Source organism: Sus scrofa, chromosome 15, assembly GCF_000003025.6.
Source record: "Sus scrofa isolate TJ Tabasco breed Duroc chromosome 15, Sscrofa11.1, whole genome shotgun sequence".
In the NCBI taxonomy this organism is placed as follows: Eukaryota; Metazoa; Chordata; class Mammalia; order Artiodactyla; family Suidae; genus Sus; species Sus scrofa.
This window is the reverse complement of record NC_010457.5, coordinates 54,317,851-54,341,608: the sequence shown is the minus strand read 5'-3', so window position 1 is coordinate 54,341,608 and position 23,758 is coordinate 54,317,851. Positions and strand designations below refer to the sequence as shown.

Sequence of the window (23,758 nt, the reverse complement as noted above, 5' to 3'; positions counted from 1 at the left end):
TGTGGCTGTGGCGTAGGCCGGCAGCTGCACCTCTGATTCAACCCCTAGCCTGGGAACTTCCATATGCTGCAGGTGTGACCCTAAAAATGAATAAAGCTATGTTTTTGTTTTCTCAAATAAATATTTCCTTAAAAACAAGGTTGTATCTCTTTTTTTGTCCCCCTAGAAGTTCCTAATATCTAGTAGCGCTTAATACAAAATGTTTGAGAATAAATTATCTCAATCTTTAACTTTTTTATCTCAGGAATACTTCACATTGAAAAAAACTTTTCTTATTGTAAATCATAAAAAAAAAAATTTATTTATTTATTTTTTTGGTCTTTTTTAGGGCTGTACCTGTTGCATACCAAAGTTCCCAGGCTGGGGGTTGAATGAGATGGATCGCCGCCAGCCTTGGCCATAACAGTATCCGAGATCTGAGCTGAATCTGCTGCAGGTTGTGGCAACGCCAGATCCTTAACCCACTGAACAAGGCCAGGGATTCACCCCGTATTCTCCTGGATACTAGTCAGGTTCTTAACCTGCTGAGGCACAACAGTAACTCTTGAAAAAGTACTTTGAAACAGTTACAAAAACAAAAATCACCCATGATCTCAGTATCAAGAAATGAATATGACTAACATCATGGCAGACTTTTCTGTGCGTATATGCTATAGATTAAAAAAACAAAAGACCTCATTTTTAGATGCTTTAAAAAAACTGATTATTGTGAAAGTTACAAAGTAACTATGCTACTTAGGAAATGTGGTGGCAGCCCCCAGGTGGTCCCCAGTGACCCCTATGCCCTGGCTGTCACACCTCAGCATGGTCTTCTCCTACATGTACCAGAATTGGTCTGTGTGGCTGTAAAATTCAACACAAGTGATGTGTTCTGAGATGGGTTACGTAGACTGTGGCTTCTGTCTTGTCTCTTCAACTGCTCACATGGAGGAAGAAGCCCTGGTCTGGGCAGCCTCATGGAGAGGCCTACGTGGCAAGGAACTATAGTCTGACAGCAGTGACAGGAGCAAGCTTGGAGCTGGACCTCCAGCCCCACTTAAGTCTTCAGAGACTGCAGCTCTGGCCAACAGCTTGATTGATTGCAACTTCACGAGAGCCCTGAGCCAGAACCACCTTCCAGGTTCTTGACCGTCACGATTTGGGGTTTTTTTGTTTTTTGTTTCCTTTTTCTATTTTGGCTGTCCCAGGGCATATAGAGTTCCCGCCAGGGATCAGACCTGAGCTGCAGTTTCAACTTATGCTGCAGCTGCAGCAACACTGGATCTGTAACCCACCGTGCCGGGCAGGGGTTCTAACCTGTGCCCCTGTGCTTCAGAGAGGCCACTGATCCCGTGGGCCACACAGATTTTGGAAACTGGAAGTGAGGTGCTGCCATAGCTAGCCTGAAACTTGGGGTGACTTTGGAACCCAGCAGTAGGCTTTGAGGAGAGTGTTGGTGAATAGCTTAAAGTGCCTTGAAATTGTTGATAAAAAGCTTGTAGTCTTTTGTTTAAAATTTTTTTTTTTGTCTTTTTTTTGTCTTTTTTTTTGTTGTTGTTGCTATTTTTGGCCTCCTGCGCATATGGAGTTCCAGGCTAGGGTCTAATCAGAGCTGTAGCTGCCAGCCTACGCCAGAGCCACAGCAACGCAAGATCCGAGCCGCGTCTGCAACCTACACCACAGCTCACGCAACGCCGGATCGTTAACCCACTGAGCAAGGGCAGGGACCGAACCCGCAACCTCCTGGTTCCTAGTCGGATTCGTTAACCACTGCGCCACGACGGGAACTCCTTTTGTTTAAAATTTTTTTTCATTGAAGTATAGTTAATTTACAATATTTCAGGTGTATAGCAAAGTGATTTCAGTTATGAATATATATATATTCTTTTCCATTATATTTAGATTCTTTTCCATTATACATTATTACAAGATACTGAATTTAGTTCCCTGTGCTATACAGTAGTTGCTTGTTTATCACATATATAGTAGTGTGTATCTGTTAATCCCATGTCTCCAATTTATCACTCCCCTTCTTCCCTTTTGGTAACCATAAATTTGTTTTCTATGTATGTGAGTCTATTTCTGTTTTGTAAATAAGTTCGTGTGTATCAATTATTTATTTATTTATTTGTCTATTGGCTTTTTCCAGGGCCACTCCTGCAGCATATAGAGGTTCCCAGGCTAGGGGTCTAATCGGAGCTGTAGCCTCTGGCATACGCCAGAGCCACAGCAACTCGGGATCCGAGCCATGTCTGCGACCTACACCACAGCTCACAGCAACACTGGATCCTTAACCCACTGAGTGAGGCCAGGGATCAAACCCTCGAATTCATGGATAATAGGTTTGTTAACCACTGAGCCACGATGGGAACTCCTGTATCAATTTTTTGGATTCTACATATGTTATATACAGTATTTGTCTTTCTCTTACTTAGTATGATCATCTCTAGGTCCAACCATATTGTTGCAAATGACATTATTTTGTTCTTTTTATGGCTGAGTAGTAGTCTACTGTATGTATGTACCATATATTCTTTATCCATTCTTCTGTTGATGGACATTTAGGTTGTTTCCAAGTCCTGGCTATTGTGAATAGTGCTACAGTGAGCATAGGGGTGTATCTATCTTTTTGAATTAGAGTTTTCATCATTTCCAAATATATGCCCAGGAATGGGATTGCTGGATCATATGGTAACTCTATTTTCGTTTTTTGGCTTTTGTTTCAGGGCTGTGCCTGTGGCATATGGAAGTTCCCAGAGGGGTTAACTCAGAGCTACAGCTGCTGGCCTACACCACAGCTCACAGCAACACCGAATCCTTAACCACTGAGCGGGGCCAAAGATTGAACACACATCCTCACGGATACCAATGAGCCACAAAAGGAATGCCTATTTTTATTTTTTTTAATCTTTTTTTGGGGTCTTTTTTGTCTGTTTAGGGCCTCACCTTCAGCATATGGAGGTTTCCAGGCTAGAGGTCTAATTAGAGCTATGGCCACTGGCCTACTCCATAGCCATAGCGACGTCTGATCAGAGCTGTATCTGTGACCTACACCACAGCTCACAGCAATGCCAGATCCTTGACCCGCTGAGCAAGGCCAGGGATCGAACCTGCAACTTCATACTGTTCTCCATAATGGTTGCACCAATTCACATCCCGCCAACAGATTAGGAGGATTCCCTTTTCTCCACACCCTTTCCAACATTTGCCATTTGTAGACTTTTGATGATGGCCATTCTGACTGGTGTGAGTTGGTACCTCATTGTAGTTTTGATTTGCATTTCTCTAATAATTGACGATGTTGATCTTTTCATGTGCCTGTTGGCTATCTGTAGCCTTCTTTGGAGAAATGTCTGTTTAGGGCTTCTGTGTAGTCTTTGATAGAACCGCAGCTGAAGGAGTCCCGTTGTGGCTCAGCAGAAATGAATCTGACTAGTATCCATGAGGACACATGTTCAACCCCTGACCTTGCTCAGTGGGTTGGGGATCCCGGGTTGCTGTGAGCTGTGGTATAGGTCACAGTCACAGCTCAAATCTGGTGTTTCTGTGGCTGTGGCATAGGCTGGCAGCTGCAGCTCTGATTCCACCCCTGAATTTCATATGCCACTGGTGTGGCCATAAAAAAAATAATAGTAAAATCCGGAGTTCCTATTGTGGCACAGTGGAAACAAATCCGTCTTGGAACCATGAGGTTGCAGGTTCAATCCCTGGCCTGGCCCAGTGGGTTGGGGATCTGGCATTGCCGTGAGCTGTGGTGTAGCTTTTGGATAAGTCTCGGATCCTGCGTTGCTGTGGTTGTGGTGTAGGGCAGCAGTTATAGCTCCAATTGGACCTCTAGCCTGAGAACCTCCATATGCCGTGGGTGCAGCCCTGAAAAGACAAAAAAGAATAAAATCCTTTGTTAAGGGCTGAGAAAGATCAAAGGCAATGCTTCAGAGTAAGACTCACAGAAGACTGAAAGTTTTAAAAACAATCATATCAGCAGTAACCTCATCAGCTTGGACCGAAAGAGGCAGAGAAGTGAACATTAAAAGAGGACTTTGGGAGTTCTCTTTGTGGCTCAGGAGTTAATGAACCCGACTAGGATCCATGAGGTTGCGGGCTCGATCCCTGACCTTGCTTGGTGGGTTGGGGATCTGGTGTTGCCATGAGCTGTGGTGTAGGTCGAAGACGCGGCTCGGATCCCGAGTTGCTGTGGCTGTGGCATAGGCCAGCGGGTGTAGCTCTGATTTGACCCCTAGCCTGGGAACTTCCATATGCCGTGGGTGTGGCCCTAAAAAGCAAAAAAATAAAAGAGTTCTTTGGACCCCACAAATTCTATAGGCGGGAAGCAAGCTGAGAAAAAGCACTAAAGTCAACATGAGCCACCTTTTTTTTCCTGAGCCACCTTTCTTATAAAAGAGTGACTCAGAAGGTGAGGCAAGGCCTCCGAGGGTCAAGTCAAGAGTCATTGGAAAGTCATTTCCTGGTAGGAGCACAGAGCTCTAGTCAAGGATTTTCGAACACTGGCCCAGCTGGATTTCAGAACTGCACACGGACCAGTAACTTCTGTGTGCCGTTCACTTTCAGTCCTGCTGAGCAGGACTCCTCCTGATCATCATTTATGTTGGGTATGGGCAGGAGCAATAATATTTCTGTCCCCAGGCCACCAGACCAGAAAGAACTGTGCTTGGGAGCTGTGCTAAGAATTACACACACCCTAATCGTCTCACCTGCACCTAGACCTGATTTAGCTAAGATGCTGGATTTGGAGCTGATGCCTTCGTGGGAGGGAATGGATTTTGGGGGGCTAGAGGGTAGGCTATGGGAGCCAGCCGCCCAAATGGCCCTAGTGGTCCTTCTGCCCTAGTATTCACACTTTCGTGCTGTTCCCACCCACAGTGTACCAGCGTCGATCAGCAGGATCAGTAGAATTAACCGGAAGTAATCCTGTGTCCCTTCTTAGACATTATGAAGAACAGCTGCTTCTCTCTTGGTTCTCTCTCTGGCTCCCATCAGTGTCCTCTGATGGAAACACTACAATCCATACCCTGGTAGAGATGACTACGTGTCCAGGAATTGGAGCCTCCAGCCAACAGCTGTGTAAGGGAGCTTGAAGGGAATCCTCCAGCCCCAGTTGTATCCAAAGACCACAGGCCTGGCCAACACCTCAGCTGAAAGTCAACCAGAGACCGTGAGTCAGACCACCAGCTAAGCTGCTGCCAGCTTCCTGACCCAGAGAAATGGTGGGATGTAACATATGTTTTAGGCTATAACGTTTTGAGGGATTTTTTTTTTTTTTGTGGCACTAAATAACCAGTACAAGAAATATTCAGATTTCCCCCAACAATATAAAGACGTCCTTAGGAATGACTTTTACTTTTCTGGATTCTTTGGTTCTTCTAGCTGCTGATAGCGCTTCATCCAGGTTCCTTTCAAAGACTTAGTAAGCATCCATTATTCTTTGAAATAGACTCAAACACAAATAGAAATGCAAAAGGAAAAACCCAAACATGTCTATATGTTTTTTATTTTTATTTATTTTTTTCTTTTTTGGCTACCTCGTGGCATATGGAGTTCCAGGGACAGGGGTCAGATCCGAGCTGCAGCAACACGGGATCCTTAACCCACTGAGCGAGGCCAGGGATCAAACCCACATCCTCACCGAGCTTCTGTCAGGTCCCTAACCCCCTGAGCCACAACCAGAACTCCCATATTTACCTGTTTTTATCATAGACTTTTATAGCCTTTATCTTCAGTTTTCTACCCACACACATTTCCAAGGATATCGACTACAGAAAAGAATTACTACCCTTTAAAAAAGATCTTTGTTGGAGTTCCCTTCGTGGCTCAGTGGTTAACGAATCTGACTAGGAATCATGAGGTTGCAGGTTTGATCCCTGGCCTTGCTCAGTGGGTTAAGGATCTGGCATTGCTGTGAGCTGTGGTGTAGGTCGCAGAAGCAGCTCGGATCCCGAGTTGCTGTGGCTCTGGCATAGGCTGGCGGCTACATCTCCAATTAGACCCCTAGCCTGGGAACCTCCATATGCCGCAGACACAGCCCTAGGAAAAGGACAAAAAGACCCCCCCCCCCAAAAAAAAAAAGTTCTTTGTAAGATTTAAGCCAAAATTTCTGTCATTAACAAATAGATCCTAAAATTTGTGGACTAAACATTCCTTCAGTCCCCCACCACTCAATTTCTAACACAGAAACATTAGGGCTATTTCTTTGTGTGGTGGTATTTTTTTCACACAAAGAAAAAACACTATCAGTTGCATGTAAAGCTAAAGGGCTAAAAATAGTTAATTGTTTCCTTGGTTACAAAAGCTAATTCTTCCTCTGAATTTAGGGAAACTACAGATGCCTTAAATCTTTAGATGCTTGGTTAATAATACTATTTTATACTGTAGTCCTCTTGTAGTGAGTTGGTAAAATTAATAATATAGATTAAGGAATTATTTTTCCAGGTGTGGTCATGCTGTTGTGGTTAGAGGGGACGAAGACTGCTTATCTCTAAGTCACATACTACAAGAGTTCTCCTGTTGCTGGCATGGGTTTGATCCCTGTCTGGGAACTTCCACATGCCGCAGGTGCAAAAAAAAAAATCTTTAGGTTTTTAAAAAGAGTATCCCCAGGGCAAACTAACTTGAATCCTATTTCAACTTAGTCTGTTTATTGTTGTTTTTAATAATATCCTTCAGGAGTTCCTGCTGTGGTGCATTGGGTTAAGAATCTGACTGCAGCAGCTTGGGTTGCTGCAAAGGCACAGGTTCAATCCCTACCCTAGCTCAGTGGGTTAAAGAGTCCAGCATTGCCAAGGCTGCAGCAAAGGTTGCACCTGGGTCTCGGATTCAATTCCTGACTTGGGAACTTCCATATGCCATGGGTGCAGCCACTAAAAAATAAAATAATAAGCTTGGAGTGCCCATTGTGGCTCAATGGGTTAATAACCCGACTAGTCTCTGTGAGGATGGGGGTTTGATCCCTGGCCTCACTCACTGGGTTAAGGATCTGTCATTGCCACAAGCTGTGGCATAAGTTGCAGATGTGGCTCAGATCCAGCGCAGCTGTGGCTGTGGTATAGGCTGGCAGCTACAGCTCTGATTCAACCCCTAGCCTGGGAACTTCCATATGCTGCAGGAGCAGCCATAAAAAAGAAAAAAGAAAAAAAAAATCCTTCAGAGAAGGAGTGATACTGAAAAATTTGGGAGACTGACATCTTAGGTATACTAAAGAATATTCCAAATATTAAAATATATCCATATGTATATATACATATATATATTATACATATATATGTATAATATATATATAATGCAGTCAGCATAATTAGGAGTACATTATATAGCTTATTTATCTCCAGCACACAAGCCACAGATCCGTATAAATTTCTCCTAATTTTATTACTCTCTCTAGTCACTTTGTAACTTTCTCCCTTACTGTAATGGACTGATGTAGGGAGACCAGTTGAGAAATTGAGTTTAATAATGTAGTAGCTGTCTTGTATCAAAACCCATACATATATGTGTCTTTTTAGGTTGTTGTACTATTATGACATAGACACTCTGGGATATTTTGTTGTGGGGAGAAAAGAAAATTAAAAACATGAGGCCACCTTTTTTCTGAAGGAAATTTTAAAAGAAATGTGACATTCCCCTTCAAAAGGGGGTGGGAGGAGGAAAAAATAAACTTGATCAGTTAATTGTGATCCTAAAAATACCAAAATTTAAACCGTACCGCAGTTTTGGACTTCCATTTAGGATGTAGAAAGTTTCAGAAAAATGTTTCCCCCACCCTAACAGGGGATAGTTGGATGATATCCAAAATTGTAACATTTTTGAGCCCTCAGACCACTGAGGCTCTGAGGGATTCACAGCAACCGAATTTGAGAGTCAGGACACACCAACTGTCTTCCTTTTGGGTTTGATAGGAGAAAAGGCGGCAGCTATGTAAGCAGACAAGAACAATTCAGCCAAGATATTAAATTTCTAAAGGCCAAGTGTGGGCTACTACATCACTTTGAAATGGGATTGACTACTTAATTTGTGTGTCTTAGTGCAAAATGAAAATATGAGAGCCCTCACTCAAAAATGAAGAATTCAAGGAATTCCCATTGTGGCTTAGCAGGTTAAGCATCTGACTAGTGTCCATGAGACTGTGGGTTTTTATCCCTGGCCTCGCTCAGTGGGCTAACAATCTGGCTTGCAGCAAGCTGCAGTGTAGGTTGCAGATCCAGCGTTGCTGTAGCTGTGGTGTAGGCTGGCAGCTGCAGCTCCAATTCGACCCCTACCCTGGAAACTTCCATATGCTGCAGGATCAACCCTAAAAAAAGAAAGAAAGAAAAAAAAAAAAAAAAAAAAAAAACCCAAAGGATTCAAGATGGTGCCAGCAGAGCAGGAAACCAGGCACAGAACTTTCTAAGTATGGGCTGTTGCGCATTCAACCCAGTTCTCAGATATAAAGGGAGGTGCCCCTCACCTGAAAGTCCTTTGCCATTCACCTTCACCAGGTGTCCATGAGGAGAGAGGGAGTGCTGACCTCCATGCAAATGAGGAGGTGATCGGTGGTTGTGGAGGAACAAGCTCAAAACCTCACTAGCTTCACAGCTCCTTCTCTGCAGAGCTGAAGTCTTAGCCCACTGTGGGCAGCACAGCAGCTACTATGGCCACAGGACACTGGCAAAGATTGACTGTTTCTGGAGAAGCAGTGGAAGACAAATCTATCTGCTTCTCTCAGGACTCAGGTAAAGATTTATTGGTGTGGGGGGAAGGGGAGAAGCAACAAGTCTCTGCTCCTGATGGAGGGACCAATACAGATACCAGATGTTTGCTACACTGCTGAGGGGTGGTGCAGAAAACAACCACCCCAGATCAGCTGTTTACAAGGCCGAATTTGGGGCCGCAGGTAGGAAGAACAAGAATGCCAAGGAATCCTCACCTCTGGAGCCAAAGCTGCCTGAGATTGAGGCTGAACTGGGATAAGGGATCTCACCTGCTCCTACCACAAGTTCAGCACCAAGTCACAAGGAATACCAGTCTTCAGCTGGGGAAGAGGAAGAGCATGGAGAAAGACCCTCTCTCTAACACAGGTATGTGGGGACAATGGAAAGCAGGGGCACAAGAAAACCTAACATTCAACCCTACCCTAAGCACAAGGTAACAGCAGCCAGCCCACAGTTAGTGAAATTTGAGGCCTGTAGGTCCTGAGACCATGATTAATAGAATTTGATATCTGGTGAGAATAACTTTCAAAAAATGAAACATGAACTATTTTTTAAGTCATACAAAAGCTGAAGGAATTCATCACCAGCAGACTTGCACTATAAGAAATATTTAACTAAGTCTTGGATTTCCCATCGTGGCTCAGTGGAAACGAATCTGACTAGCATTCATGAGGATACAGGTTTGATCCCTGGCCTTGCTCAGTGGGTTAAGTATCTGTTGCTGTGGCTGTGGTGTAGGCCGGCAGCTACAGCTCTGTTTTGACCCCCTAGCCTGGAACCTTCATATGCCGCAGGTGCGGCCCTGAAATAAAAGACACACACACACACAGACACACAAAAAACAAGAAATATTCAAGTAAGTTTTTAAGGCAGAAAAACAGTTATACCAGATGGAAATATGAATCTAGGGGAAGGCATGAAGAGCACTGGGAATAGTATATACTTATGCAAGTAAATATATAAAAGTTTTTATTTAGATCCCTTTAATAATCTACTGCTTAAACACAAGTAATAGTGTTATATGGGATTTTTAATATATGTAAAAACAACAGGTATAATAATAGCACAATGTTGGGGTAGTTATAAATGGAAGTACATTATAAAGTCCTTGTACTATATGTGGAGTGGTGTAATATCTTATTTATTTAGTCTTTTTAGGGCTGCACTTATGGCATATGGAGGTTCCTAGGCTAGGGATTGAATCAGAGCTACAGCTGCCACTCTACACCACAGCCGCAGCAATGCAGGATCTAAGCCACGTCTGCGACCTACAACACAGCTCACAGCAACGCTGGATCCTTAACCCACTGAGTAAAGCCAGGAATTGAACCCACGTCCTCCTGGATACTAGTTGGGCTTGTTAACTGCTGCTGAGCCATGATGGAAACTTCTGGAGTGGTGTAATATTAACTGAAGATAGACTGGGTTAAATGTATACCACAGATCCTAAAGCAACCACTTAGAGTAACAAAATAAGCTAACAAGCCACTAAAAAGATAAATGGAATTAAAAGTATTGAATTAATTCAGAAGAATCAAGGAAAAAAAGAATGTATGGAACAAATAGAAAATAAATAGCAAGATGATAAACTGAAATCTAATTATACTGATAATCACATTAAATGTAAATGGTCTAAATAGACCCACTTAAAGATAAGGGTATTAAAATAGATTTTAAAAATAGTGCCCAATTGTATGCTGCCTAAAAGAAATGGTGGTAGATAAACACCCTCCGAAAAATGTTCAGCTAATAGGAAATACTGGTTGCCTTAGCTAAGATGATATGGAAGGTGTAAGAAAAATCATGAAGATTAGAAAGAAAAAAAGCTTTGTAATCACAGACAACATGATTTATAAAAAAAATCCAAAGTAATTTCAGCGAAGTGTAGGAACTGTGCCTTTAGAATGCATACTGGATACAAGCATGATACTTGAAACATCACTTTTGTTTTATCATCAGTCAACAATTAGAAATTAAAGTAGAAATGTGTGTTTTACAACAGCAAAGTCAGATATGATTAGATGGAAAGATTTATATACTGCATATTATTATACACCAAATAATAAAATACGATGTTGAGAGAAATTAAGGCAGACTTAAAGGAGGTATATGCCATCTCCATGGACTGGAAGACTCAGTGCGAAAACATCTATCCTCCCCATAGTGATAGTTACAATCCTGGTCAAAATCCTAACAGGCTTTTCCCGCACTGTGTGTGTGACTCTACAAGCTGATTCTAAGATTTTTTCTTATTGTGGTAAAATAGATATAATAAAATTTGCCGTTTTAACTATTGTAAAGTGTGCAATTCAGTGGCATTCAGTACATTCACAATGGTGTGCAACCATCATCACTGTCTATTTCCAGAACTTTTTCGTCATCCCAAACAACAGTACCCATTTAATAGTAACTGCTCATTCCCTCCTTCCCCAAACCCCTGGTAATCTCTATTCGACTTTCTGTATCTATGAATTTGTCTATTCTAAGTACCTCATATAAGTGGAATCAAAGAATATTTTCCTTTTTGTGTCTGGTTTGTGGCACTTAGCATGTTTTTAAGAGTCATCCATGTATCAGAATTTCTGTCCTTTTTAAGGTTGTATAATATTCCATTGTATGTATATAGCATATTTTATTTATCCATTTGTGGGTTGATGGACATTTGGGTTGTGTTCACCTTTTGGCTACTGTGAATAATAACACTAGTGTGAACATTTGGTACCTTATAAAGATTTAAATGAGTGATTGTTTCTTTAATGGTAACAGTAGTATTTAGATTGCATGAGTCTGTTTGATAAGGTCAAAATACTCCAGCAATTTGCTCATTATTTCTGTTTTTGATTTTTTTTTTCTTTTTTTAGGGCTGCACCCACAACATATGGAGGTTCCCAGGCTAGGGGTAAAATTGGATCTGTACCTGCCAGCCTATGCCATAGCCACAGCAACGCTAGATCCTTAACCCACTGAGTGAGGTCAGAGATTGATCCTGCATGCTCATGGATCCTAGATGGGATCGTTAACCGCTGAGCCACAAAGGGAACTCCCGTTTTCAAATTTATTGACAAATAATCATGCATAGTACCCTCTAAACTTTTTGATCACTTCATTTTGCAAATTCATGTTTTTGTTTGTGCCTCTTGAATGTTTTTGTTCATTTTATTAATCTTTTCAAGTACTGACTTTGGTTCTGTTGATCTTTTCTTTTGAATCATTTCTTTTGATATTTGCTCTTTTAACTTTTATGGACAGTGAAGACTTAACTCATTAATTTTCAGCTTTTCCTCTATTACAGTAAAAACATTTAGTTATAAACTTCCCTGTAGGAGTTCTCATTGTGGATCAGTGGTTAATGAATCCGACTAGGAACCATGAGGTTGCGGGTTCTATCCCTGGCCTTGCTCAGTGGGTTAAGGATCCGGCGTTGCCATGAGCTGCGGTGTAGGTTGCAGACGAGGCTCGGATCCCGTGTTGCTGTGGCTCTGGCGTAGGCTGGTGGCTACAGCTCTGATTAGACCCCTAGCCTGGGAACTTCCATATGCCACGGGTGCGGCCCTAGAAAAGGCAAAAAGACAAAAAAATAAAATAAAAAAATAAACCTCCCTGTAAATCCTGGTTTGGTTGCATTGTGCAAGTTTTGTTTCTGTAAACAGCTTCATTAAGTATACTTTACTTATGAAACTTCCCCATTTCAAGGGTACAATTAAAAGCTATTTGGTAAATTTACCAAAAAAAAGGAGCAGTCATGACCATAAACCAGTTTTAGAACATTTTCATTATTCTAACCAGAACCTTCATGCCTGTTTACAGTTAATTCCCATCCTACTTGCCAGTCCCTGGCAACCACTCATCTACTTCTTTCTCCATATATTTGCCTTATTCTGGACATCTCATAGAAGTGGAATCATATGTGTACTTTTTCATGTCTGGCTTCTTTTACTACTATGTTTTTAAAAATCTTTTTAGGGCCAAACCTGTGGCATATGGACATTCCCAGGCTCGGGGTTGAATCAGAGCTGCAGCTGCCAGCCTACGCCACAGCCACAGCAATGCCAGATCCAAGCCCCATCTGCAACCTACACCACAGCTCACAGCCATGCCGGATCCTTAACCCACTGACCAAGGCCAGGGATCGAACCTCCAACCTCATGGTTCCTAGTCATATTCATTTCCACTGCGCCACAACAGGAACTCCTGAGTTCACTCTTTTTTATTAGTGGTAGTTTACCATTGTGTAACATTTTCGCCTATCTATTCAACAGTTAATGGACATTTAGGATGTTTCCAGCTTTTGGCTATTATAATTGATGTTGCTATGAACATCTGCATGAATGTCTTTGTGTGAACATGTGTTTTAATTTTTTTTGGGTAGATACGTAGGAGTGCAATTGCTGGGTCATGACTTAATTTACTTTTTTTTTTTTTTTTTTTTTTTTTTTTTGCTTTTTAGGGCTGCACTCATGGCATATGGGAGTTCCCAGGCTAGGGGTCAAGTCAGAGATGCAGCTGCCAGCCTATACCACAGCCACAGCAATGCCAGATCCAAGCCGTGTCTGTGACCTACACAAACAGCTCATGGCAACGCCAGATCCTTAACTCACTGAGCGAGGCCAGGATTCAAACCTGAATCCTCCTGAATCCTAGTCGGGTTTGTTAACCGCTGAGCCATGAAGGGAACTCCATAAGTTAATTTACATTTAAAAAGCTGCCTTTCCCAAAGTGGCTGCACTATTTTACATTTATCAGTAGCAATGTGTGAGGTCTCCAGATTCTCTACTCTGACCAACATTTGTTCATAAGTAAGGAGAGCTTACTTATTATACCTTTTTTGATGGGTGTGAAATGATCTCAATTGTGGTTTTAATTTACATTTTCCTAATGACTAATGTTGATCTTTTCATGTACTCTTAGCTATTTGCTTGTCTTTGATGAAATGTCTGTTCACATCTTCTGCCCAGGTTCTGACTGGGTTGTCTTATTGAGTGGTAAAAGAGTTCTTGTTAAAGTTTGTTTGATCCACTTTCTAGAGAAATGTGTATGATGAGAGGTAAGCATCTAAGCTGATCCTTTTGCATGTGGATATACAATTTTCCTAATACCATACGCTGAACATAACAATTCTTCCTTTCCTAAGTGAATTGCCTTGCTAATTTTTTTTTGAAAAATATTTGACTACAAATGCAAAGATTTCTGGACTCTCAATTTTGTTGATCTCTATGTCTATCCTCAATTCCCATACCACACCGTTTTTTTTGTCTTTTTAGGGTCACATCTGTGTCACATGGAAGTTCCCAGGCTAGGGGTCAAATTGGGTCTACAGCTGCCAGCCACAGCAATGCCAGATCTGAGCCACGTCTGCAACCTACAGCACAGCTGACGGCAACGCCTGATCCTTAACTCACCGAGTGAGGCCAGGGATCGAACTTGTGTCCTCATGGATACTAGTCAGGTTCGTTACCCCTGAGCCACGTAGGGAATTCTACACTGTCTTGAAAACTGTACTTTTATAGTTAAAGTTTTGACATAGGGACATGAAGGTACTTTTCATTATTTTTTAGAATTGTTTTGGCTATTTCTGGATAGTTTGTCCACATATTATATGTATTTTCATAACCAGTTTCTCCAAGTTTTTAGATTTCCTTTCCTTCATTTTTGACCCTTGAGTTATTATTTAAGCTTTAAAATATATTTTTCTTCTTTTTGGACGCCCCACAGCATTTGGAGTTCTCAGGCCAGGAATTAGATCTGAGCCACAATTGGCAATTTAAGCCACAGCTTTGGCAATGCCACATCTTTTAACCCCACCCCCCCCCCCCCGCCGTGTCAGGCCAGGATCGAACCTGCATTCTGGCACTGCAGAGATGCTGCTGATCCCATTGTGCCACATTGGGAACTCCTATATATTTTAATAAATTTTGGTGATTATCCTCTAAGTTAATTGTATCATAATCAGAGAAATTGGTGTTATGTACCAATTTTTTTGTAAGTTTTGGAGACATGCCATATTGCCTAATAGCCAATTTTTATAAATGTCTCATATAAAATTGACATGACTATGTATTCTTTGTTGGGACACAGAGGTGTATATGTTTATTATATCAATTTTATTCAAATATACTGTGCTGTTTAAATCTTCTATATATTTTTCTGTTTTACTTTATAACAAGAGAAGTTGTAATCTGCCACTGTGTCAACTTGTCTGCATTTCTAAGGATTTTTGTTTTTAACTTACTGAGGCTATTTTGGTATATGCATGACAGGTTTAGAATTGTGAGTTAATTCTATTTATACTTAACCTATGTTCTTAAACTTTGTCTCAATGTCCATGTAATATTTATATATCTATTCCAGATTTCCCTTGTTTAGTATATTTTTTTGGTCTATCCTATCCTTTTATTTCCACTCTATCCAAGTCGCTTTGCTTTTTGTTGTGTCTTGTAATGTTATGTAGCTGGATTTTTTTCTTTAAATCAAATTTGAGATCTTTTAACTAGAGAATACAGTTCATTTACACTGATTATAATTTTTTTGGGGGCGGCTTTTTAGGGCTACATGAACAGCACTTGTGGAGGTTCCCAGGTTAGGGTCGAATTGGAGTTGTAGCTGCCGGCCTACACTACAGCCACAGCCACAGGCGATCCAAGCTGAGTCTGCAACCTACATCACAGCTCACGGTAACGCCAGATCCTCAACCCACTGAGTGAGGCCAGGGATCGAACCCACAACTTCATGGTTCCTAGTCAGATGCATTTCCACTGTGCCATGATGGGAACTCCACACTGATTATAATTTTGAGATATTTATATCTATTCTTACCACCTCATTTTCTTACAGATTTAAAAATTTAGTTTTTCTCTGTGTCTTCCATCCCCATTCCCCACAATGACTCTGTATTTTCCCTTCTACTAATTGGAATTTATGTTATACATTTGAATAGTACTACTTTAAAAAAATTGTATTGGGGTATAGGTGACTTACAATGTTGTATTAGTTTCAGGTTTACACAAAATGATTCAGTTACACATTTATCTATTCCTTTTCCCCCATATAGGTTATTACAGACTACTGAGTAGATTTCCTTGCACTGTCCAGTAGGTTCTTGTTAATTATCTATTTTATATACACTGTGTGTCTATGTTATACCCATTCTCCCAATTTATCTCCACCCCCGCCCCCATGGTTTCCCCTATGGTAACCGAGAGTTTGATTTTTATTTTGAAATCTGAGTTTTTTTGTTTTATAAATAAGTTTTTAAAAATCATTTAAAAAATCAGATTCCACATATAAGTGATATCATATTTGTCTGACTTCACTTAGCATGATAATTTAATAGTAGTACTTTTATTAAACCTTCCTCTGGAGATTAATTATTCTCATTTTTAGATCAAAAGTTAGAGAGAAAACAACATTTTGGTTTCTAAGAGTCTACTCAGCTATAGGATGTCTTGCATTTCAGCATATAATCCATAGTTTAAAATGTGACTACATTAATACAAATTACCTAATGAAACGATGTTTAGAAATTAAAATGTCTTTTATAGCCTAAAAGTTATTATAGGTACTATTAAAATTTTTCTTCTTCTGAAATTAAGTCCTTTAAAAGAACACTATATTTAAAATACCTCAACACAACTATTTATTACAGATAAAGAGGTTTTTATATGAAATTTCAAAACTTAGTAAAACTTAGTGCACCACAGTAAATCAATGTATTTTTGTTTAAAGTGGAAAGTTTATTTGCTCAATACACCAAATAGAATGCAAGCACTGTCATGACAAATATACAGAAATATGCAGATCAACATAAAACAGTAATTTAGTTTAAATGAAGGGAAATCTCTATATGTTATGACAACGTACTCCCAAGAAGAATCCTTTTTTCAGTTAATTACACATTTCGATAAAATAAAGGGTAATGAATTAAGTGGAAGATAGCTTGTGAATTTTTCTTAAAAATAAAAACCCAACTCTATTAATCCATGCCAGTTAAACGCTCTAACTAAAATTTCCAAGTAAGTGCAAAAGGAGATGGAATTAGTTACCTTTTTTGTTTGAGCAGTCCCAAGAAAAATGGTTACTACATATACAGCAGGCAAACTGTTAAGACCGACGAATCTAGAACATAGTGTTGTACTAAAAATTTAGTCTCATATTGTGCTAAATGCTCATCATTAGATTAGTATGGCACATTTTGGTCCATGATATGGTTTAATGCCAAGACAGATCCCAATGTGCTACAGAAACACATAGATTACTGTTGCTTTTTGTTTTGTTTTGAAATATATATATTTTAAAAAGCCAGGTATACTTCCACATATAAAGGTAGGTTTTCCCAGGAAGAATTTACAGGAAGTAGTCTGGGGTGCGCCGGGTCACATGAGGCTCTCCACGACGAGGTGCTGGGTCAAATTGAAGGCTATAAATGGCAAAAAAAAAGAAAGCAGATAATGAAAAGATTTGACTTTGCACGCAAACAAATCAACAGAGAACAGGCCACTGAAGTAGAAAGAGCAGTCCTGTCTTCTACCTCTTCAGCGTTATGACTACAGTGGAGACCAGGTCAGATAACACGTCTGGTTCATGGACTAAATGGTCTGTAGTATTACTACCAGGTGAATAGAAGTAATGGGAACAGATGCGCTTGTTCTAGATTTTAGGGGAGAGTATTGAGTCCTTCACTATTAAGAAAGACGTAATTAGCTGTGAGGATTTGTAGATGATCTTTATTAGGATGAGCGAGTTCCTTTTGATCAGCTGACTACAGTTAACCCTTGAACAATGCTGGGGTCCTGACCTTCTGCAGTTGAAAATCTGAGTACAACTTATAGCCAGACCTCTGTATACAGTTCCTCCCTACTTGTGGTTTCAAGGATCCTGTGGTGCTGCAGTATTTAAAGTACTTAAAAAAAAAAAAAAAAAATCCATGTATGAGTGAGCCCACTCAATTCAAAGCTGTGTTGTTGAAGGTTCAATTGTATTTTTATTGTGAAGGGTGCTGGATTTTGACAAATGCCTCTTCTGGCTGTACTGAGATGATCAGATGGTTTTTGTCCTTCATTACCATAGTTTATTAGAGTAATTTTCATATTTTGAACCAACTCTTCATTCCTAGGATATATCCCCCTTGGTCATAGTGCATAATCCTTTTTAGTACTGCTAGGTTCAGTTTATTAATATTTTACTGCAGATTTTTGCATCTATATGGATAGAGTATTAGTTTGTAGTTTTCTTTTTTGTAGGGCCACACCCGCAGCATATGGAGGTTCCCAGGCTAGAGGTCTAATCGGAGCTGTAGTTGCTGGCCTATAGCGATGCTGGATACGAGCTGAGTCTGTGACCTGCACCATAGTTCATGGCAACGCCGGATCCCTAACCCACTGAGTGAGGCCTGGGATCGAACCTCATAGTGGTTGACAACCTAGTCGGATTTGTTAACCACTGAGCCATGATGGGAACTCCAGTCTCTCACAGTTCTGAAGCTGGAAGTCAGACATGAAGGTGCCAACATGGATGGGTGAGTGATGGTGCGAACCCTCTTCTGGGTTGCAGACTGTCAATTTCTAATTCTATTTTTTCAATACAGTTATAAATTTCCCTGCAAACATTGCTTTCCTGTATCCCATAAGTTTTAATACACTGTGTTTCATTTCCACTCAAATATTTTCTTGCTTCCCTTGTGATTTCTTGACACCTCCCCCACTGCCCTGCAGATTATTTAGGAGCATGTTAATTTCCAAATATTTATACATGTCTCAGTTTTTCTTGTTATTGATTTCTAATTTCATCTCACTGTGTCTGAAGAACATACTCTGTATGACTCTAATCTGAAGCTTGGTTGGTAAACTGGCATACAGTCTCTTGGATGTTCCGTGTGTGTCTGAGTAGCCATGTTCCGCTGCTGCTGGGTAGAGTGTTCTGCAGACATCAGAGTGTTTCTCAAGTCTTCTATCTCCTTGCTGATCTTCTGCCTAGTTCTATTACTGCAAATGGCTTAATGAAGTCTCACAAATATTATTGCTGAATTCTCTATTACTCCCTTCACTTCTGTTCACTCTTGCTCCATACATTCTAGGGCTCCACTGTTAAGTGTATGTATTTGTGATATCTGCCTAGCTGTCCATTTTTTGGGGGGTGTGTGTCAAGGAGTAAAAGATAGCTTTCACTGCTTTGCCAGGCAAAGGAGGCCACAGCAGGGTAATGCCTTAAACACTGTACTCCCTAGTCTGACTTTTTATCACTCTGAAATGTCCTTTTTTATGTCTAATGATAATTTTTGTTTTGAAATCTACTTGGTCTGATATTAATATATACAGTGCAGCACTTCTATGGTTACTGTTTATTTGCGTGGTATATCTTTTTTCACCATTTCAATTTATTTTTAATTTATTTTTTAGGGCTGCACCAGCAGCATATGGAGGTTCCCAGGCTAGGGGTCAAATCGAGCTGTAGCTGCTAGCCTACGCCACACTCACAGCAATGCCAGATCTGAGCCATGTCTGCAACCTACACCACAGCTCGTGGATCCTTACCCCACTGAGCAAGGCCAGGGATCAAACCTTCATCCTCATGAATGCTATTCAGATTCGTTTCCTCTGAGCCACAAAAGGAACTCCAATCTATTTGTGTTTTTGAATCTAAATTATGTTCCCTATAGACATTATATAGATCTTTAAAAAAAAATCAACTTGATAAACTCTGCCTCTTAATTGCATTGCTTAGATGACTCTTTAGTGTTATTGATATGAATGGGTTTATTCCTGCCATTTTCTTTTCCTTTTTAAAAAACATGCCTTTGTTTCTTGGTTCCTGCTTTAACTGCTTTTTAAGTAAAATGTTACTTTCTCTTTCTTAAAAATTTTTATACTTGATTTACAATGTTCTATTAATTTCTGCTGTACAGCAAAGTGACCTGATTATACAAAAATATACATTCCTTTTGTCATATTATCATCTATCACGTTCTGTCACAGGTGATTGGACATAGTTCCCTGTGCTGTACAGGAGGATCTCATTGCTTAACCATTCTAAATGCTCCCCCCTGGCAACCACAAGTCTATTCTCTATATCTTGAGTCTGTTTCTGTTCTGTAGAAAGGTTCATTTGTGCCATATTTTAGATTCCACATCTAAGTGATATCATATGGTATTTGTCTCTTTCTGACTTACTTCACTTAGTATGAGAATCTTGAACTGCATCCATGTTGCTGCAAATAGCATTATTTTGTTCTTTTCTTTGGCTGAGTAGTATTCCATTGCGTATATGCATGTCTTAATCCATTCATCTGTCAAGGGACATTTAGATTGTTTCCATGTCTTCCCTATTGTGAACAGTGCTGCAATGAATGTAAGGGTGCGTGTATCTTTTTGAATGAAAGTTTTGCCCAGATATATGCCCAGGAGTGGGACTGCTGGGTCATGTGGAAGTTCTTTCTATATTTAGCTTTCTGAAGAACCTCCATACTGTTTTCCATAATGGTTACACCAATTTACATTTCCGCCAACAGTGTAGGAGGGTTCCCTTTTCTCCACACCCTCTCCAGCATTCGTTATTTGTGGACTTTTTTTTCACGTGCCTATTGGCTGTCCATCTATCTTCTTTGGAGAAATGTCTATTTGGATTTTCTGCCCATTTTTCAATTGGCTTGTTTTGTCTTTTCATGTATTTTTTTTTTTTTTTTGTCTTTTGTCTTTTTGTTGTTGTTGTTGTTGCTATTTCTTGGGCCGCTCCCGCGGCATATGGAGGTTCCCAGGCTAGGGGTTGAATCGGAGCTGTAGCCACCAGCCTACGCCAGAGCCACAGCAACGCGGGATCCGAGCCGCGTCTGCAACCTACACCACAGCTCACGGCAACGCCAGATCGTTAACCCACTGAGCAAGGGCAGGGACCGAACCCGCAACCTCATGGTTCCTAGTCGGATTCGTTAACCACTGCGCCACAACGGGAACTCCATTTTTTTTTTTTTTTTTTTTTTTTAATGATTTCCTTTGCTGTGCAAAAGCTTATGAGTTTGATTAGGTCCCATTGGTTTATTTTTGTTTTCATTTCTATTGCCTTGGGCGACTGACCTAAGAAAACATTTGGAGGGTTGATGTCAGAGAACATTTCGCCTGTGTTCTCTTCTAAGTTGTTTTATGGTATCTTATGTCCAAGTCTTTAAGTCATTTTGAGTTTACTTTTGCACATGGTGAGGGGGTGTGTTCTAGTTTCACTGATTTACATGCAGCTGTCCAGTTTTCCCAACACCACTCGCTGAAGAGACTTTTTCCCATTTTTATTCTTGCCTCATTTGTTGAAGATCAATTGACCATAGGTGTCTGGGTTTATTACTGGGTTTTCTATTCTGTTCCATTGGGTTTTCTATTCTGTTCCATTGTTCTGTATGTCTGTTTTGGTACCAGTACCACACTGTCTCGATTACTGTAGCTTTGTAATATTGTATGAAGTTCAGAGAGTTATGCCTCCTGCTTGCTTTTTTTTCCCCCCTCAGCATTGCTTTGGCAATTCTGGGTCATTAATGGCTCCATATACATTTTTGGACTGTTTGTTCTAGTTCTGTGAAAAATGTCATGGGTTGCACTGAACCTGTAGATTGCTTTGGGTAGTACAGCCATTTTAACATTATTAATTCTCCCAACCTGGGAGCATGGTATATGTTTCCATTTCTTTGAATCCTCTTTAATTTTCTTGATTAATGTTTTATAGTTCTCAGCACATAAGTCTTTCACCTCCTTGGTGATGTTTATTCCTAGGTATTTAACTTTTTTGGGTACAATTTAAAAAAAATATTTTTCAATAGTCCTTTTCTAGTATTTCCTTGTTAGTATATAGAAATGCAACTGATTTCTGAATAAAATGTTGTTTTCTAACATGCTATTTAAATTCGTTCAGTAGGTTTAAAGTTACTTTATTAGTGGTTGCTCTAGAATGTACGATACACAGCTTTTGAGATTCTACTTTAGGTTTATAAATTCTAGTGAATTAAAAGATTATTTACTCCTAGATAATTTATAGCTCCTTTCCATTTCCATTCCCTTTTTGCTATTGATTTTATACATATACATAAGTTACAAACTCAAAAATACATTATAATTACTATTTTATATACTCTTCTGACCTTAAAGCTGAGAAAAGAAAGAAATGAGGGCTTACCTATAGGTTTTGTTATGCTAACCTTCTTACTTTTGTTTTCTTCATATTCTTCCTTTAATTCAAATTACCATCTGGTGTCACTTCCTTACTTTAGTACAGCTTTATTGCCACCCACCTTCTTTGTGCTGTTACTGTCAAATCTATGACTACATTTTTATAGACTACATTTCTTACAAGACCAATTATACTACAAATAGATCCATAATGTGTCAAGCAACTGGTTTTTAAATCAGTTAAGAAGGTGCAATTCCACTGTCTTTTACAATTACTATCTTATGTGCATAAACGATTTACTTTCTGGTGTCACTGGCTTTCAGTCTGTAGTACTCCCTCTAGTATTTCTTGTATGGCAGGTCTGCTAGCACTGAATTCTTTCAATTTTTGTTTAGCTGGGTATGTCTTTCTTTTGAATTCATTTTTGAAGTTGTGCTGGATATGACTTTGGTTGAGTTTTTTATTTTTATTTTTTTTTAGGGCCGCACTAGCAGCATATGGAGGTTCCCAGGCTAGGGGTCCAATTGGAGCTGTAGCCATAGGCCTACACCACAGTCACAAAAATGCATCTGAGCCATGTCTGCGACCTAAACCATAGCTCATAGCAACACTGGATCCTTAACTCACTGAGCGAGGTCAGGGATTGAACCCATGTCCTCATGGATGCTAGTCCAGTTCGTTAACTGCTGAGCCACAATGGGAACTCCAAGTTTTTTATTTTCAGCAGTATGTTTTAGTGCCTTTCTGAGATGTCAGCTGATTATGCTAAGATTCCCTTTTGTAAGTTATTTTTCTTATTGTTTTCAAGATTTTTTCTTTCGGATCATTGGCATTTTGTGTTTCTTCTAAGGAAACCATTAGATTGAATCTAGGGCTCACCCTAATCCTGGATGACCTTATCTTAGCTAATAATACCTGCAAAGACTCTACTTCCAAATAATATCACATTATGAGGTCCTGGCTGGACATGGATTTGGGGGGTAAACCAGCCAACCCAGTACAATTTATGTGTGGCTTGAAATGTTTTCAAGAATGCCCTAAACACTATTCTGATTGCTCCTATGTGGCTACAGCCTAATATATGTGCTTGTCTCCCAGTGCTGACTGTGATGATCCCAGGAAAGCTCTTCTCAGTTATCTCTTTCTCTGGTTTTATCTGTTAAATGTTTCCTTGCTCTGCTCTTTAGCTTGTTACTACTAGTATTTTGGTAGCTATGAGAGCTTTCTTCATTGGTCTCTACCATAATACCCACTGTCTTAAACAAAATACTTAGGTTTGCAATTCCTGACCCTCTATTCTGAGTAAGGTCAGTTCCCTCAAGCAGGGGTAAGGAACTTTTTGTTCTGTGTTCCCCTCTGAATAGAACTTCCAGGTCAGCGTTCCAGAGTTGCAGGCAGGTATGGGGGCCCCCTTATAAGTGACAACCCCTATTCTAGAGCAAGTGCTGGGGCAAGAGCTGGGGGTACCACATTCTGTGTCTGCCATGCATGCCTGGAAGAGGGGCTCCACCCTAGGAGCCAGGCAGGGGAAAGGAGTCTTAGTCTGACTGCCCACACCCACTGGGAGTAGAGCTTCTGTACCTAGGACTAGGGTAGGTGAGATATGCTTGCACCTGCCTGCTGAGGGAGAAACCACAGCCTCAGACTGAGAGCTGGGGAGGAGGGAAACCCCATCTTCTTGACCACACCCACCCAGGGTAGAATGACTATGCAGAACAGTTTCTGTACAAGGAATCTAGAAATGGGAGGGAACACATTATGGCTTAAATTCCACAAGCTCTGGTGTTATACTGAGAGTTAGTAGATTTTCTAGCATAAGCGTTTCTATATTTGCTGTGTGCCTTTAGGACAATTTCCAAAAACTGGAAATAACTGTTTCAAATAACCTTCTCCAATCCAATGGCTGTTCCTGTTTGCCATGTACTTCACTTCATCAC

The 23,758-nt window shown here is 40.3% G+C and overlaps 1 protein-coding gene across 2 annotated transcripts in view; it reads right to left on the bottom strand.

The window, feature by feature from the left end:
* The window catches only part of PPP2CB (protein phosphatase 2 catalytic subunit beta), a 29,435-nt gene continuing 22,065 nt past the window's right edge, over positions 16,389 to 23,758 (bottom strand). Inside the window, exon 7 of one of the 2 annotated variants that reach the window (XM_021075810.1) lies at positions 16,389 to 17,094. In XM_021075810.1, the coding sequence (XP_020931469.1) occupies positions 17,022 to 17,094 (73 nt within the window). In that variant the 3' untranslated portion in view covers positions 16,389 to 17,021. The remainder of the gene's footprint in view (positions 17,095 to 23,758) is intronic. The other variant, XM_021075811.1, reaches the window with a different exon arrangement.